Source organism: Canis aureus, chromosome 21, assembly GCF_053574225.1.
Source record: "Canis aureus isolate CA01 chromosome 21, VMU_Caureus_v.1.0, whole genome shotgun sequence".
NCBI lineage: Eukaryota > Metazoa > Chordata > Mammalia > Carnivora > Canidae > Canis > Canis aureus.
In genome coordinates, this window is record NC_135631.1 from 54,578,157 (window position 1) to 54,596,431 (window position 18,275).

Consider the following 18,275-nt stretch of genomic DNA (forward strand, 5'->3'; position numbering starts at 1 on the left):
TTGGGGTTTCTTCACTTCTGTCTTCTTTAATGTGCTGCACTTACTTTTAAAAAAAATGCTTCAAAAAAAAAATAAAAAATAAAAAAAATAAAAAAAATGCTTCAGGGGCAGCCTGGGGGGCCCAGTGGTTTAGCACCGCCTGCAGCCCAGGGTGTGATCCTGGGGTCCCAGGATCGAGTCCCTCATCGGGCTCCCTGCATGGAGCCTGCTTTTCCCTCTGCCTGTGTCTCTGCCTCTCTCTGTGTGTCTCTCATGAATAAATAAATTTTTAAAAAATGCTTCATTAATTGAACTTTCAACATGCTCTGGCTCGTATTTATCACTAAGGAATTTTCAGCAGAACCTTCGGGGGTGCTTGTTTCTATGTAGGTTGGAAGTGGCTAAAGCCCTTCCAAGTGAGCTGTCCTTTCCCGGGCCAACCAGACATGATGAATGGTGGGGCCCGGGGAGGCGAGCCGCCAGCTTCTTTTCAGCAGCGTGCTTTCGGAATTTCTGTGACCTGTGAAATCCCTATTCTTACGTCCTCAGCACAGCGACGGGCACACTCAAATTGGCCGATTCCCTGTAAAACCCTGTGCGAGTACTTGGTTCACATACAGGATCTCACCGAACCCTTCCTCTTAGAGCGAGCGTTTTAAAACTCAGGTCTGAAGATGAGGTGGTCTGACTGAGTTCTTAGCCAGCAGGTCCCACTCCAGCCCTGTGCACGCAGAGGCTGGGATTCGGAACGGCCTTGACTTCCTTCTGTGGCCCTGACTGTGCGACTCTCTGCATACACGGCTCCGGGTTTCGCAGCCAGGGAGCAGAGAAGCCTGACGTCAGGTGGATGGAACCTTCCAGAGCTGCGCCCCAGCTGCGGGGTCTAGCGGAGACCAGCACACTCCGCCGAAGGAGGAAGGAGATGGCCTGAGCTGGCATTTGTCTTCAACCCCAGATGCAAGGAGCAAGGAGGATTAGAATATCAGGGACAGGGGGAACCTGGAGAGGGGAGGGCCCCGAAATGCAAATGCCTCCCAGAGCCTTGCTGTGTGAATGTGTGGAAACAGCCACTTTCACAAGGAACATTTCTCTAAGTGCAAAGGAAATTAGGCAAGCAGTTTATTTAGGAGAAGCAGAAGCAAGAGGAAAGTGATTTGCCTTCTTTTCCTCTTTTTCTCCTGGGAGGAGAGTGATCCTGCAAGAATGTACCAGCAGGGTCTAACGAGCCCTTCCCTATTTTGCTGGAAATCCCACCCTCCCGCCACTGCTCCTCAGTTTCTGTTTTGCAGCCCGCTGCTCCAGGGAGGGGACTGGAGGTCACCGAAGCAGCCAGCCAGGGCCCAGACGTAGCCCAGGGGACGGGGTGGAAGGCAGGCAGGTCCCCAGGTTCCAAGGCACTGGGGGCAAAAGCAGGCCCCACTTAGCCAACGCCAGTGAGCCTGCTTTTGACAAAGCACATGTCCTCAGGCAAATGTCACCTCCCCGCTGGCAGAGTGAAACCTGGTCTCCAAAGAGGAAGTGAGAGTTGCTGCATAATTTGAATATTGAAGGCAGCCTTCAGGATTGGTGCCCCAGGCAGGCTTCTGAGGAACAAGACGGGAGCTCGTGGTCTACTTGGGGAGGGCATCAGTGTTCCCCGGGCACCGCCTCTGCCGGCCGGGTGCTGGGACCCGGAGCCAGGCTGGCACGGGGGGCGCATCGGAGCTCCAGGAGCTGCTCTGTCCCGCACGGTGGCCGTGCCACGTGTAGCCTACTGAGCACCTGGAATGTGGCTGGTGCCTCTGAATTTGCTATTTCTTTACATTTCAATGACTTTACATTTCAGTAGCACGTGTGCCCTGTGGCTGGGGTACAGAGCAGCAATGCTCTGTGCAGAAGCCCCGTTTGGGGACTCGTACTGGGTGGGGGGCTGGGCTGTAGGCTCCGGGCACCCCCAGGCCACAGGTGGGGACAGGGAAGCCCTCTTCCTCCACGCAAATGGTTGAGAAATCAGATTTGCTCTTTGCTTCTGAGAGACATGACTTGTCCTCTACTCTGTGTCCCACTCTCGACGCTGCCTAAACGGGGGTGCGCGTGCACGCAGAGAACCTGCCAGTGATCAGGTCACCCTCACGGTGAGGAACGGCTCTCTTTTTTGGTTGCTTCTCCTGATTCTGTACGTGAGCCCCAGCCCCGGTCACCGTGGTGTGTTGACAGGTGGGGCTCCCAGCAGCTGGAGGCCCAGGCGGACGAGGTCCAGGACTCCCCTGCACGGGATCTCTAGGATATGACGTAATGGTATCTTTGCTCCAGCCTTGCTTGTCCCCATCACCCCCACCGTATTCCTTGCCCTATGGGTCTGACCCACCAAACTCTTCACTTAGTGCTGGGGTCTCTGGGCCTGCGGGGGGAGCCGTGTCCGGCCACCCAGTGGGATGGCTACTTTCATCCTTTGTGAGGAAGGCCTGGCATCAAGCCCCCGGGGGACGCGCTGGGGGCTGGTGGGCTCCGGCCTGGTGGTTTCCTCCCCATTGGATTGCAGCGCCAAATGGAAGGCTACACTTTTTTCTTTCTTTCTGTGCAGATTTTTTTTTCCCCACTCAGCTTTCTACTACTTTTGATTCTTCATGAATCATTAATCTTTCTCAACTCATGTCTTCATCCCATCATTCAAACTCAGGCACACCCCATGGATGTGAATGTTCAAGTTTCTTTATCGTGTTTTTTCCCCAAGACTGTTCTGTCTGCCTGCCCTCCACCCCAAACTCCAAACCTAAAGTGTTGTAAGCAAGATTTACATCACCCGAGTGAAACAATTTCGAGGGCTCTTCCTCATAATTGCTGGTTGCCAGAGGTGGGGGCGTGGCATGGGAAAAATGGGCGAAGGGGATCAAAAGATACAAACTTCCAGTTATAAAGTAAGTCAGTCACACGGGTGTTGGGTGTCGGGGTGTCAGTGTCGTGTGCGGCATGGAGACCATAGTTAACAACATTGTATCTCACAGCTGAGAGTTTGGAAGAGGGCAGATCTTAAAAGTTCTTGGGCAGCCCTGGTGGCTCAGCGGTTTAGCGCCGCCTTCCGCCCAGGGCATGATCCTGGGAACCCAGGATCGGGTCCCACATCGGGCTCCCTGCATGGAGCCTGCTTCTCCCTCTGCCTGAGTCTCTGCCTCTCTCTCTCTGTGTGTCTCTCATGAATAAATAAATAAAATCTTAAAAAAAATTAAAGTTCTTGCCACAGAAGATAAATTGTACAGTGAGGGATACAAGATATGACTGAGTCTGAACTGAAAAGTCTGGGTACTGAAAAATGTGAAAAATGTGAATAATACCTAACAGCAACCAGTCGTGGGAAACTTCTTGGAAAATAAAAAATAATTTATTAGCGTAACTGGTATCTTTCCTCTTCCCTTAAGTGCCCCATAACGCAGTAGACAGATTATTAAGAAGTTGTATTACCTCCATGTCGGGGTATTGCTTTTGCTTTGTTATGATCAATTGTGTCATCCTGGGGATCCGGGGTCCGTGAATGCTGTGTGACTTGGGGGAAATGACCCCTCCTGTCTGGCCCTCCTGTCGGTAGGTGTGATGGGACCTTGCAAGGATCACAAGGGCACCATGTCTGGTGTCCAATACCAACTCAGCGCATTTCTTTCCTTCTCTAACTGCCTCTCCCCACTGTGTTTTACGGCTGGTCTGATGGTGTTTTTCACCAAGGCCCAAAATAGAAAGGAAATATGGAAATGGTGCACCACTTCTTTCCAAATGTTGACACAGATGCGCAGGACCTCAATCTGTTCTGAACCATCCAGGCCCCACATCAGGTGCTATGTCTCCACATCCAGTGGAAGCATAGGCTGAGGAGGCGTGTCCTGCCTCTTTTTTCCCCTGCCATAAAGGGAATGAGACACCCCAATCTCAACTCTGAAATGCCCCTGCTACACCTCTGCTGGCAGCGGAGACCTGTCCCCCAAACAATTCCATTTTCATGGGAAGACTGACTTCCAGAAGGCAGGGGACAGCCCATAGGACCACCCTTCTATGGCACGGACACCCATCTGTTCCATGGGGGGCCCAGGACACACCCTCTGGGGCCGGGGGCCTATGTTCTCACCATGGCTTCCCCAAGGCACAGAGCCACACGTATGTCTCCATCCACTGCCCAGGATGCTAAGGGCCACCCGGCAGGGTGATGGGAACACAGGGGAAGCACACGGGGCCCCCAGCACAGGGCGTGGTGTTGCAGGAATAGCCTTGCCGAGCAGTGGTCTAGACCACTGGGGCGCGGCCAGGGGTGGGGGTGCTGGTCCTTGAGCAGGGACCCACTGGGTGTTGTTGCCAGGCCTTCCCAGAGCTGTGCACACACTGACAAAAAAAATGGGGTGGTGGGGATTTAGGAGAGTTCAGTCAATTTGTTAGAATCCGGATTAAAGAAACTATACTCCATTCCTGGGGACTTTCAAATGCTACGTGAAGCGTGGCGCTCTGGGAAGGGGCAGGAGTGTGTGGCTTTTCCCCAACTGCTCTGTCCCATTCTTCCTTTTGAATTATGCATAATGGGCGGTAGGAAGTAGGGCTCAGGGGTGACTCTCTGTGACCTTGAAAAAGTCACTCTGCTTCCCTGGCCTTGGTTTCACTACCTGAAACTGATGCTCACACCCATCTCTGCCCTTCCTCCCGAGCAGCCTGGCAGCTCCAGGACCAGGACGGGGCTCATTTCCCACCCCTCTCCAGGCCCCTGCTTAGCGTGGGTGCTGAGAGGGTCCTTCGGGGGCAGAAGTTGACTCCCCTCCTCCTGCTTCGCCACCCCGCAGGGGGCTGGCCAAAGGCCGCAGGCCCCGAAAGCTGTCCCGGGACACTCCAGCCAAACTCTGGGCCACGGACTTCCTCAAACACCACCTCCCGGGTTCGAGCCTCTGCACCTGGACTCATGCTGTCCCTTTGCCTTAGATTTTCTCTCCGCCTTTCTTCACCCCAGTGACCCCTTCTGTCTTGCCACTCCCCAGTGTCCTTGCCAATTTTCTGCCTGCTGGATCTGCCTGGTTCTGGGCCTTCGAGTGCAGCTCTGGGTTCATCTCTTCCCTCTTGCATTTCTAAGCGTTGAGCCTCACGTATTTTGATGCTGTTGTTAGACACGTACATACACATTCAGGCGCGGCTACCTCTTCTTGGAGGATGGACTCTATCATTAGGCAAGGCCCCTCTTTGTCCCTGACAACTGCCCTGGCTCTGAACTCAGTTCTGTCTGAAGTTTTAATATAGCCACTCCTGCTTTCTTTGGATTAGTGCTAACCTGGAGTCCTCTCCACACCTTTCCTTTTAGCTTATGTATCTTTATATTTGATGGGGCTTTCTTGTGGACATCATACAGCTGGGGCTTGTTTGCAGATCCACTCTGACAACCTCTGTGCTTTAATTGGTGCGTTTATGATTTTTTTAAGATTTAATTAATTAATTAATTAATTTATTGAGAGAGACAGAGAGTTCACAAGTAGGGGGAAGGGCAGAGGGAGAAGGAGAATCTCAAGTAGACTCCCTGTTGAGCTCAGAGCCTGATGCAGGGCTTGATCCCATAACCCTGAGATCATGATCTGAGCCAAAATCAAGAGTCAGACACCTAACTGACTGAGCCACCAGGTACCCCCTTTAACTGGGGCATTTAGACCAATGGTGCTTAAATACTGATAAAATTGGATTCGTGTCTACTACTCTCCTACTGCTTCCCATATATTGGGTGGTCTTCCTTCCTTCGTTCCTTCCTTCCTTCCTTCCTTCCTTCCTTCCTTCCTTCCTTCCTTCCTTTTTTCTTTCTTTCTATCTTTCTTCTTTCTTTCTTTCTTTCTTTCTTTCTTTCTTTCTTTCTTTCTTTCTTCTTTCTTCTTTCTTTCTTCTTTCTTTCTTTCTTCTTTTCTCTCTCCTCCACTCTCTTCCCCTCCCTTCCCCTCCTCGGCTCCTTTTCTCTTCCCTTTTGTCTTCCACTCTTTCTGCCTTCTCTGGTTTTAACTGGATATTTTGCATGACTCTGCTTCTTCTCCTCTCTGCCTCTCCAGATTTTACTGAGATGCACTTGGTCCGGGGACCCCAGCCGGCCTGCCTTTCTGTCTTCTTACTCCATACAGCAGCTTCCCCTCAGGACCGCTCAGCTTGTCCCCTGGATGGGACCTCCCACCCCTGCAAGGGCCCAAATGCCAGAATGCAGACGGGACCCTCCTGGAGAGCCTCAGGGAGCCAGGGAGCCTGGGGCCTGGGTCCCATTGCCTCATGCCTGTCTCCAAGGAGAGTGATGCTGGCCCTGAGGCAAGTGGAGAGATGGGAGGAGGCTTCGGAAGGAAGAGTTGTGGGGTAGTCTAGGTCATCACCTCAGGCAAGATAAGACCTTAGGGAGCCCAGGGAGCAGAACTGAAGGTCCATTCCACAAGGCACACACCATTCCTGGAGCTGGGAGTGTCTGACTTTGCTGTGGGGAGTCTGGGGATGATGGAGGCGAGACTTCTGCCCTCCAGAAGCTCAGTCTAATGGAGGAGGTGGGCACTTGACCCACCGTACCACGAAAGCCCCCACGGATTCCAGGAACCCAGAGATCTGGTCTTGAGAAAGTTCCAAAACCCAGCTCGGTACAGTGAGCTCAGCCTTGTCACATGACTCATCCAGCAGTGATGACGCTGCAGGAACCATATGGAGTCAGGTGATGGCAAAGCTAGAAGCCTTCCCGGAGGGAGTGGACTTGCAGCCTAGACCAGCTTCCATGACCTCTCAGGGCAGCAGACCTCCCTGAACTCACACTGCATATAAACGTGCAGCCGGCTTCCCACTGGCTGGCAACCCTCGGTTCTGAAGAGGCATCCTGATGTTTTCAGGGATGGGACCTGGGTGTGGGCAGGGGTGGCCATGGCAGGCCTTGTGAGGGGCAGGGCCCAGAGGGAGGAGGCCCTGAAAGGGGAATCAGATGAGGGCCCCCAAACCACAGACCCTCCTTGCTGTGGGGCCCGGCCCGCCCTCACCCACAGGAAGAGGGAGGGAGATGTGATGAGGAAGCTGCCACAGGTGCCGGGCGGGCTGAGATGCCCCGGAGGTGATGCCACCGCAGGGTCGGGGCCAGCAGGCTTCTGGAGTGCCTGGGCCCCTCCTGCTGGGCGTGGGCCTGGGTGCGTGAGCCCAGGGCACCCAGGAAGAGGCCCCTTGCGCGGGCGGCCCAGGGACGGGCAGTGCGGCAGGGAGGCCTGGGGCTGACCCCTGAAGGGACAGACAGGACATCTCGGGACAATTCACACGCTCAATGTCACATCTAGTTGGTTTGACAAAACATGGGAAAGAAGAAGTGAAATTTGTTAGCTGTACCGAGATCCATGCAGTTCACTTGAGGGGACAGTTTTGGTACCAAATTATCCCTGTTATGCAAATTTCCTCCCCAACCGGCTGGTTCCCAGTTGTGCACAGGGACCTCGGGGGCTGCATCTGCTTCCCGTGGTGCCGACTCACCGGGTGGCCGCAGCCCAGCTGCTGCCGGGGTGGGGGGACGGCAGCCAGGGGCCCAGGCACGGTGTCCGCCTCGCTGCTGACCTCGGCCTGGCCGAGGGGCAAACAGAGCGAGGGGACGTCCCACGAGGTCTGAGCCTGCCCCCAAGGGAAGTGCTGCCCAGACCCCGGCACCTCGCAAGTGGCGGGTCCAAGCTGAGGCGCCCGGCCCCGGGTTAGGGGCTCCCCCAGGGTCCCCGGGAGTGCCCGGACCCCCAGCCTGCGGCTTTTCCTCCAGCCCATTGTCACTGCTGCCCGGACCTGGTGGTGGCCTGGCCTCTGCACAGAGAAGGTCTGGGTGCCACTCACAGCTGACTTGCCTCTTGGGGCCCGGCTCTCAGCATCCACCCCTGCCCCCCACTGCCCAGACAGGTGGCTCACCTGTCACTTTCCTTAGAGTCGGCCATCGCATGCTGGGGCCGTGCAGAGCTCAAACCTGCTCACCTGTTCCTGCCGCCCGTTGGCTTCAGTGCACCCCAACCTCTCTGGCCTCTCTGGGCTCTGTGGTCCAATGGCTCGTCTGGGCTCTGAGACCATTAGTGCCTCTAGGGGCAATGGCCGGGAGCCCCAGGAGATGGTCCCACCCTGGCTGCCATGGCCGTGGCCACTGCCGCACTCACCGGGCACCACTTCCCACGGTTCTGGAAGCTGCACATGTGAGGCCAGGCTCGGCCTGAGGACCCTCTTTTGGGGTCATGGCTTTGCCCTGGATCCTCGAGGACAAGGATCTCTTTGGGGCCCCTTTCGGGAGGCACTGGTCCCACTCCTGAAGGCTGCTGGGATTTCCAAGCATGGCTTAGAGGGAACACAAAGACTCAGGCCAGGGCAGGCACTGAGGGCGGTCCATGTCCTGTTGACACCGAGGATGTGGCAGTTAGTACATTAAAAAAAAAAAGGGATCCCGGGGGGCTCAGCCGTTGAGCATCTGCCTTCGGCCCAGGGCGTGACCCCGGGGTCCCAGGATCGAGTTCCAAGTCGGCCTCCCCGCATGGAGCCTGCTTCTCCCTCTGTCTGGGTCTCTGCCTCTCTCTCTGTGTCTGTGTCTCTCATGAATAAATAAATAAAATCTTAAAAAAAAAAAAAAAGAAATCCCAGGGGCCCTGGGGGACTCAGTTGGTTAATCCCCTGACTCTTGATTTCAGCTCAGGTCATGACCTGAGTCCAGCCCCACGTCAGGCTCTCTGGGTCCAGCCCCACATCAGGCTCTCTGCTCAGTAGGGAGTCTGCTCCAGGACTCTCCCTCTCCCTCCGCCCACCCCCCTTTCTCAAATAAATAAATAAATCTTTATTTTTTTTATTTTTTTTTAAAGATTTTATTTATTTATTCATGATAGTCACACAGAGAGAGACAGAGAGGCAGAGACACAGGCAGAGGGAGAAGCAGGCTCCATGCACCGGGAGCCTGACGTGGGATTCGATCCCGGGTCTCCAGGATCGTGCCCCGGGCCAAAGGCAGGCGCCAAACCGCTGCGCCACCCAGGGATCCCAAATAAATAAATCTTTAAAAAAAAAATCCCAAACCACCTTGTTCATGGAAATCTCCTTCTAGTGGCAAGAACCCAAGGCCTCACCTCTTTGCTTCCATCTCCGCTGGATTCCCCCCCAAGGTCAGCAGCTTGACCCCCTGCTGGGTCCTCCCTGCCTCCCACTGCATCTCCCCTCCAAGCTCGAGGGGCTCCCTGTCGCCTGCATGGTCACCTCTTCACAGTCTCCTGGAGGCAGGAGCTGAGCACGTTTCCTTTAGCTCTGCTGCGGTGTGCGGCCTGCTGGGTGGCCCATCCCGTGTCCCCGCTGGGGCTCAGTGTTTCTGGGGGTGTGCGGACGGAGGTGCTGCCTGCATCCAGGGAGCACGCTGCTCTGCTGCAGGCCAAGGGGCTGGCGAGCCTGCGGTGGCCGCTCACTAGGCTGTGTCCTCCAATCTAGGCTTTATGGGTAACGTAGCAATTTATTTTGGTTTTCCATTCTCTGATCCCCTTGTCTCTCAGTTGTTTCAGACTCAAGAGGGGGAAGAGAGAGTCATTGATTGTTCTTCCTCCCTCAAAAAAAAAAAAAAATAAAGAAAAAAAAAGGAAAAAAGGTTTGGGCAGAGGAAGAAGGTTAATCTGTAAACTGTGTGGGGAGAAACAGGATGAGGACACGGCTTCGCGGGTCCCAGGCCTGCTGGGTGGGCTCCATGCAGCCCTCCAGCTCCAGGATGGTCAGGCGCGGGCCTCCAGAAGCTGCACTTTTAACGACCACCCAGCTGATTGGGAGCTGCATTCAGAAAACCAGGGTTTGGAAGCATTGGCACCAGCGTCCTGGAGCAGGCGGGGACTGGGGATTTGGATTCAGGGCAGGAGAGGCCAGAGGGAGGACAGGAGCCTGGCTGTGAGCCATGACTGAGCCAAGGGGCTCCGTTTGCTCCTGTGAGAGGGCTGGATGGGGTGGTGTTTGGGGGAAGGCATGTGCCACCCCCATGGAGCCCCGAGAGCAGTGATGCTTGGGGTTCCCCAGGGGAAGGGGAGTTAGGGAGGGGCTCCTGTGGCTGCAGATCTGGGGCAGAGCAAACCCAAACACAGTGAGCAGACCCGGCCTGCAGCGGAAGGCACCCCACCCTCCCCGCCAGGCCTGGACCAGTCGCCAGGTTCCCAGGATTCCTCAGGATTCCTCTAGCGCTTTGCTCTGTGCTGGGGGTTGAGGAGCCGTGCAAGGAGAGCACGGGACTTTTAGAAACTGCCAAAGGGATCCTGTTCCTGGAGAAATGCGTGGGTTCCGATGACTGTGCACGCTTTCACCAGGGAGTCACAGAGCTTCCAAGGCTTTTGGTTTTGACTGAAAATATGACTAATTGATTGGCAACGGGATTGGGGCTCTTTGGTCTCTGCACCTGCAATCCTGATCTTTAGCTCCCCCAATTTCACACTAACATTTAAAATATAGTGTGACTTTCAGGGGCGCCTGGGTGACTCGGTTAGTTAAGCATCTACTTTCTACTCAGGTCATGATCCTGGGGTCCTGGGACCGAGTCCCGCATTGTCCCTGCTCCCCTGTTCACGCTCTCTCTCAAATAAATAAAATCTTTATATTATATAAAACATATATATATATAGATTTATTTATATACAGATATATTCTATCATCTATCTATCTATCTATCTATCTATCTATCTATCTATCTATCATCTATCATCTATGTTACTGTGATTTCTAAATCTATGGCACTCATCAGGAACAGAAGTGAAGTGCCCAAGAGCAGCGGTTCGGCGGGAATGATCAAATGCACGCAGGAAAACTCAGGAGCAGCCCTGGGGAGGGTGGGGGTGCCCAGGCGGTGCCCAGGTGGCTGGGGACAGTCAGCCTCTTCTGGGTCCTCTGCACCTGCTACGGGCTCCCCGCATCTTGCTGCATCCCTCCTGGAATCTGGTGCCGTCCTCCCGGAAGCCACCAGGCACCCTCACTGCCATCCCACAAAGGGGGCACCCCCTCCGGGTCAGCCTCCCCAGGGTGGAACGCCCCCTTTGAGCCCATGGAGTGGATGCACCACTGAGTCACAGCGCGCAGGGACTGGGGAAGGCACGTGGACCCCAAAGGTTCAGTGTCAGAAGATGTGCTGAGAATAATCATTCCTGTGATGAACCCCGACGTGGAGTCTCTCATCCCACCATGGGCTCCTGGAGTTGCGATTTGGAAGCTGGCCCTCACCCACTGGCCGCCTCTGGGGCTCCAGGATGAGCCTCCAGCGTGTGCCACCGAGAGCAGGGAGGCCTGCGAGGGATTCGTGCCAGCGACGCTTTCCCTCCGGATTCCTCCCAGTTCTACCTACGGGGCGCATGAGGACATGCGTGCAAGGCTCACGCAGACACGCTCCTCGCTCCCCAGCCCACTGGTCCCTCCCAGGGCCCCCCTGCCCCGAGGCTGGGCGCACTTCTCCCGGGTAGGGGCAGACAGCCTTGCGGTCGGGGGCTGCGCTCGCCCAGCCGTGCGGGCCCCGGGTCAGGCGGCGGAGCCCACTCTACCGGGTGCCCCGTCCCTTCAGTGCGGGCAATGCGCTCCCAGTTTGCTCAGCTACGGAGGCCGGACGCTCCCCCAGGAGATGCTGCAGGTCAAGGGCTGCCCTTGAGAGTGTCCCTGGGGAACAGGTGACAGGGCCTGATGGGAAGCGCCCGGCCTCTGTGTTTCAGCAGAGCCTCACCTTGTGCGGATGGGACGTCCTACCCGCGGCCTAGTTACCCCCCTCGGCCCTGCGAGGCGCGGAGCCCACGCTGCCTGGCTCTCCCTCCACGGGGCAGGTGAGCCTCCCGGCGCCGCCCGGCCGTGGCCTCAGCATCAGCTCTGCAGGACCAGGACCGCGACAGCAGCCGCTGTGGTCAGCCACTGCCTCCTGTGCCCCCACGACCGTGGACTTAGGCAGCGGGTGCTGGAGAGCGTGGGGCGCACTGATGGTCGCCCCCCACCTCCACCTGCCTCAAATCCACATTCTGAAGCCGAAGGCCGAGACTCAGCAGCCCAAGCCCGGCGCCGCTGTGCTCAGGGGGCTCCGGCGTGCAGCAAGCTCATCCGATGCTGGATGCTCGTGAGGGCTTGGTCTCCCCGAGGCCCACCCACCTCCGCTGGCCAGGAGCGGTCTGCAGCAGGTGGCGGCGCCACAGGAGCCCGGACGTCACAGGATGGGACAAAGGATTTGTTGCATTTATTTGTTCTATCTCTACAGAAGAAGCAGTTCAAGATGTGTACAAAAGGATCCTCTATTCCTCCAGGGGTACCCCCCTCGTTCACAGCTAAACAGAAATAATTTAACATCATCAGAGAGGCGGATGGGAAATACAAGTGCGTTTTCTCATTTACAATCCTGTACACGTATTTTCCAGAATGGCAGACAAAGACCTAAAGCTGCACCAGATACGAGCAAATTGTACCTTGACAATCTCCACAGACAACATTGTAAAAAAGTGTATTAGAAAGTATTTGAAACAATATTGCATATTAATCTCTGGTTACATCTGTTCACAGTGAATGCGACCATAGACCATACCGACAGGTGGATGTGCTTCTTTCTTCTCACGGCTGTACATCTTAAATAGATCTGATTTTGGTTCATTTTAAAATTAAAAACGAAAACAAAAACAGGACACTGGACTGAATGAAAGCTATCTGGAGTTGAAGTAGAGCTGACCTTCCTTATTGCTGAAACTCCAGAAGTGCAGGCAGCTACAGAGAAACACATTTGCTTCATGATTTGTCTATGCAAGTCCATCTGATCCCCGCTTCCGTTTCGGTCGGAACACGACACTATAAGGGCTACATGGTCCTCAAAGCAATGCAAGAAAAAAAACCCCACAAAAATAAAAAGAAATCCCCCTCCCCCCCAAAAACAAACAAACAAACTCACATCTCCGTTAACAGTAGCTTCCTTTTGCAACGACGATTCTGAGATTTCTTTACCTGGTGGATTCTCAACTGGAAGTGGAACGTGCTGGTCTCCGAGGTGACTGGTGCTGCTGGGTCAGCCCTTTGGCGACAAGGGAGTGAGTGAATGGTGGCGCGCGTCTGCTGAGCGACTCTTCCAGTAGGACAGACCGTGCTCTCGGGGGCACGTCGCAGAGGAGACCTCGGTGAGGGGCAGGTGCGCGGGCCTTGCGTCGGGGGATGCTCCGGGACGGCCTCGCAGGGGCGGAGGGCCACCGATTTCTTGTCGTGGTGGACACGTGCCCCCGCTCCTCGCAGCCCTCCAGTCTCTGGTGTTCGTTTTAAATTCGAGTTCACGACGCCTGGGCGCAGCGGCTCCCAAGACACACGTTCTCGGACCACCGCACAGACCGCAGTACAAAGAGGGTGAGGTCACGCGGACGCGCGCTTTAACCGGCTAGGGGACAAACGTCAACAGCTTTCGGTCCAGAACGGGACCCCCTTCGGACGGAATGTAAGCACTCCTTGCCTTTCCGTGGGGCCCTGCCTTACACAGTCATCTCAAAGCAAATTGGGCACTACAATATAAAACCACAAGGAAAGGCGAGTACATAGATGGTCGCAAAGGCCATGGGGGCAGCGTGTTCGGGAAGACCGTCCGTGGCTGCTATTTACAGTTGTGGGCAGGCTTCGCGTGAAGCCTCGGGGCGGCTCCTTTCAACCAACCAGCTCTGTGAGGTGCACGGCCGAGGGCAGGTGGGTGCAGGTGCCGGCCCACGGGACATCGAGGGGCCCGGCTGCGGGCGCGATCCCACGGATGGACGGATGGACCGTGGCCTCCTGTGTGACCGGCTGCACAGCCCAGGGGTCCTCAGGGTCCGCAGGGGTCTCCACTCGACTCCACCATCCACGTGCCAGGGTCCCACACACCACGATCTGGTTCGTTTGCAGCTTCAATGCTCCACACGGTTCCGCGAGCAAAAGAACCCGCCGCTCAAGAACGGCAGGTGTGGACTCTACCCTTGCAACGCAACTCGCTCGCACGTGGAAAGAGTTGCTTCTGGAGAATGAAAGGGACCCATGCATTTATAGGACTTGCGGTGGACACGGAGGCACCAGGGGTCAGGGCGGGACTCCTGGCGGGGACAACCTTCCAGGGCTTCTTTCCTCTGGAAGGCTTCCCGGGCCTTCCGCCTGGTTCAGATGTCGAGCAGCGGTTCTTGACTTGGTATGATTTGCTCCGTGGGGACGTCTGGTGACATCTGGAGAGATTTTTAGGCGCCGAATGAAGGTGCTACTGGCGTCTACTGGGCCGGGACCAGGGATGATGCTACATCTCCTGCAGTGCACAAGGGAATCCCTCACCCCAGAGGAATATCCAGCCCCAAAGGTCAAGAGCACCGTGACCAAGAAACCCAGATTTAGAGTAGGTGCGGGGGTACTCATGGGCACTTTTTCTTCTGGGTTTTTGTTTGTTTTTACGTTCACCTTGGTTCAGTTTTGGCAAAGACATGTAAACATTTGAAATTGTATGCTCTTACCTGCCTGGGTGGATGGCATTATTACGTTTAATAGTGGGATGAACCCTGAGGTCTACCCCTCCCAGGTGGGGGCTGGAGACACCAAACACCTTGGCGGGGCTCCCGATGGCATGGCTGAGGAAAGTTCTACCCCCGGCACCCGCCTTTTTCTCTTTCTTATCTGACCTTGCCTGCAGGGTACACGGTCGCTCTGCACGTTCCAGGCTCCCAGAGAGAAAGGATGCTCTAGGTGGGCACATGGGGGCAGCTCTGTCCTTCCGGGAGAGTTTCAGACTTTTTTTTCCTTTTTTTTTTTTTTTTTGCAGATTTTATTTATTTATTCATGAGCGACACACAGAGAGAGGCAGAGACACAGGCAGAGTGAGAAGCACGCTCCCTGTGGGGAGCCCGATGTGGGACTCGATCCCGGGACCTGGGATCACGACCTGAGCTGAAGGCAGACACTCAACCACTGAGGCACCAGGTGCCCCGGTGTCAGACTCTTTCAACATTTAGTTCCTAACAGGTAAGCTCTCGGCAGGTTAGCCATATCTCCTGGGCTTCACTTGTCATAGCTCCTTGCTCTGAAAATGAACGATCATCCTACGTCCTTCTTTTAGGGATTTTAAAACAAGAATAATGTAGAAGGAGGGCGGGAAGAGAAATTCACCAGTCAACAAGCAATGATGTCGTGGAAATGGGGTCTGGCCTGGGACTGGAGGGGAAAACCGGCTTCTGGCTGTGGGCGGAACCAGCCGGGGAAGGAAGGAGCGTGGAATCTGGAGTAGAGCTTGGTTTCTGAGGGGTTCAAAGGAATGAAGGTCCACGTTCCAGGATAGATGTTAAAAATGTAGTGCTAGACTCTGGGCCACGAGAGGCACGGGCCTGAGGGCAGAGGGCAGAGGGCTCCAGATTGGCCCCCCGGATTGTGGCATCCGGGCCCTTCCCCTCCCAGCAGGCCGTAGGAGGCTGAGCGACCTCCCCACTCCCTTTGCTGGGTGAGCGCCTGTGCCTTTGTCCCAACCGCGTATTTTTGTACAGGTTGTGACTTATAACAATATCTTTTAAAAACTGCGGCCTTGCAGACCTAGATGCCTGCGGCCAGAGGCTGCGGCCTGGGTTTCTCGGCCCTGCTGTGTTGGGGGCGCCCGCCAGGTCTGCTCACCCGCGGCACCCGACCCGGGGCTGTGCTCACTGCCTCTGGAGCCTTGGAAACCACATCAGTGCGTGGATGCTTACTTAGCACAGAGACCAGCTCGTTCCTTCCCAGGCTTTGGCCTGTTTTTACAAAACTTTCTCTGAAAATGAGCAATTCTTTGAAGGATGGGACTTCTAGGAAGCAACAGGCGGGGGCGCTTTCGGCTAGCAGTCTATGAGCACATCTAGTAAGATAGCCGTTTGGGGGAGAGGGTACTCCAAATGTAACCCTGCATCTAACAATAAAAACTCCTCTTTTTCAAAAGCAAATCAAACCCCAGCCAACCAACCGACTTAAAAATACAAAACTAAATGAAAAACCACCTAGGGATCAAAGCACAACGTTCTGGTCCAGTCCGGGCTGCTGGCGGGATGAGGGGCCCCGGCCCGTGTGCTTCTCTCCGGGCGGCACCCACGGGCAGAGCGGGGCTTAGCTCATGTGGAAGCGGTGCTCACCCCGCGTGATGTGGGACGAGAACTCGTACCTGTCCTGGCTGTGGTAGCCACACATGTTGCACTCGAAAGGATCACGGAAGCCGTGACAGCCCATGTGGATGGTGTACATGACGTGGTCCAGGAAGAGCACCCTGCAGTGTTCGCACTTGTAAACCTTCATGGGCTCCCCGCTCGTGCCGATCACCCGGAAGGCGTCCTGGTTGCTCTCGGAGGCCGCCCGCAGCACGTCGTAGGCCGGGTGCTCCTCCTTGATGGACAGGCCGTTGCGGGCATGGGGGTTGATGTGGTTGGTCAGGTAGATGAGGCTGCTCCGCTGCTCCTCATTATTGCTCTCTGTGTCCGTCGAGTCTTGGCAGCTGTTGCTCGGGGACGCCTCCCGCTCGGAGGACACCGACTTGGCCTTGGAGAGCAGAAGCAGGTTCTCCACGGCGCTGTCCTGGGCCGAGTGGTTGGACCGTGGGGGCCCCTCCGCGTGGGGCTTGTGCAGCTGGTACATGGGGCTGATGACCGGGACCACCTCCGAGCTGCCCGGGGGTGTCTGCACCAGCGGGCGCAGGGACTCGGCCCCCAGGTAGCTGATGGCATTGTTGATGGCTTGGTCCATCACGTGGGTCTGCATCATCTCATTCTCTTTCTCGTAGCTGGCACTGCTGTCGTAGGGCATGTCCGACAGGCACTTGTCCCCTGTGGGAGGCAGGTGACAGTCAGTGAAGCCGGGTTACCTCCGTGCATGACGGCAACAGCCGAAGTCTGCACCGAGGGGGGTGTCCCGGTGCTCTGGCACACATGCCACGCCTCCCAATGGGAAGGCCGAGCTATCTCCGCCTGTGGTCCCAGAGTCTGCACTTCAACAGATTGGACCCGACAAACAAATCTGTGAACCAAAGTCAGCGCCTCTCACTATAAACAGCACAACTTACAACTAGATACTCCACCAGTACCTGTGTCTTTTACTATGGATGGTATAATCGAACATTACTATACTGGACTTAAGGTTAATAATTAAATGATGTATTTTCAATATAGCATTCTAAGCAATTTACAGTAATGTCGATTTCTCATAAATGTATTTAATTAAATAAGTATGTAATTATTCACGATAGTACATGATATGCTTATTTAAAATAGCATTACATAGGGGTGCATGTGTTAAACGTCTGACTCTTGATTTTGGCTCAGGTCATGAGCTCAGGGTCATGGGATTGAGCCCCACATAGGGCTCCACACTAGGCTCCACGCTGGGTGTGGAGCCTGCCTGAGATTCTCACTCCCTCTCCCTCTCCCACCCTGCTTGTAATCTCTCTCTCTCTCTCAAATAAATAAATACAGACATACATACATAAAATTGCATTACATGATAGAATTTTAAGTTCTTAACTTCAATACTCAGCATAAAATTTAATCAAAATATATGATCTATAATAAGATTTAACAAAAGTGGACTTTGGGCTCTTAGAGTAAAAAGATGCTCAGATGCAGTGTCCACACCCTTCCCGCTTCCCGTTACACTGGCCTTTCCATCCCTGGTGGCACCAGAGCCATGTACTACAGAGGTATGTGCAGGGAGGCTGAGGGCAAACCAAGGAACGTTAGCGGAGAAGGTGTGCCATTCATTTGATCTTTCCAAAAATTCCTGAGCATGAACGATGCTCAAGGAACCATGGCTGAGGACTCTCAGTGTGCCAGCTTCTCCTCCTCCTCAAAGAACTTCTGGTCTGAGAGCAGGGTTTGTAGGTGAGCTTGCTCCCTGGGAATGGTGAACCCTGAGAGCAGCTCTGGCAAAGCACCCGAGGCACACCCAAATTGTTTACATTTTACCCCTTACTCTGTTTCTTTTCTTCCTCTAACACATCTTCATGTAGCACTGAGTGTCTCCTGGACCAGATAGGAGGGACAGACAGGGTGCTAGTATAAAGGGGCCCCACCCTTAGTGGCACACAGCTAACAGGGGATGCAGGCATTAAAATATGGCTGTACAAATAGCCCTTCCCAGGATGAGAAGTTCTATGAAGAAAATAGAAGGCTTGTGTCATATGGGCTTCTGACCTAAGATGAGCTTCTGTCGTGAGTGGGACTTGTGTCCCACACTGGGAGCAGCCAGGGGAAAGCAAGAGAAGGAGCCTAGAGCTTTGGAGGGATGGGGTGAAGGTGACGGGGCCAGAGCCCAGATGCAGGGCTGGGCAGGGCTGCCACCCTGTCAGACGATAGGGCTAGACCAAGAAGGGGCTTTATCCAGGGAGAAAA

General features: G+C 54.9%; 1 protein-coding gene across 12 annotated transcripts in view; it reads right to left on the bottom strand.

Moving 5' to 3' along the window:
* Positions 1-12,120: 12,120 nt before the first annotated feature.
* Positions 12,121-18,275, bottom strand: part of IKZF1 (IKAROS family zinc finger 1) — a 91,402-nt gene continuing 85,247 nt past the window's right edge. For all 12 annotated transcript variants that reach the window (XM_077864194.1, XM_077864200.1, XM_077864199.1 and 9 more), the window contains one exon: positions 12,121-16,715. In XM_077864194.1, coding sequence (XP_077720320.1) covers positions 16,006-16,715 — 710 coding nt within the window. In that variant the 3' untranslated portion in view covers positions 12,121-16,005. The remainder of the gene's footprint in view (positions 16,716-18,275) is intronic.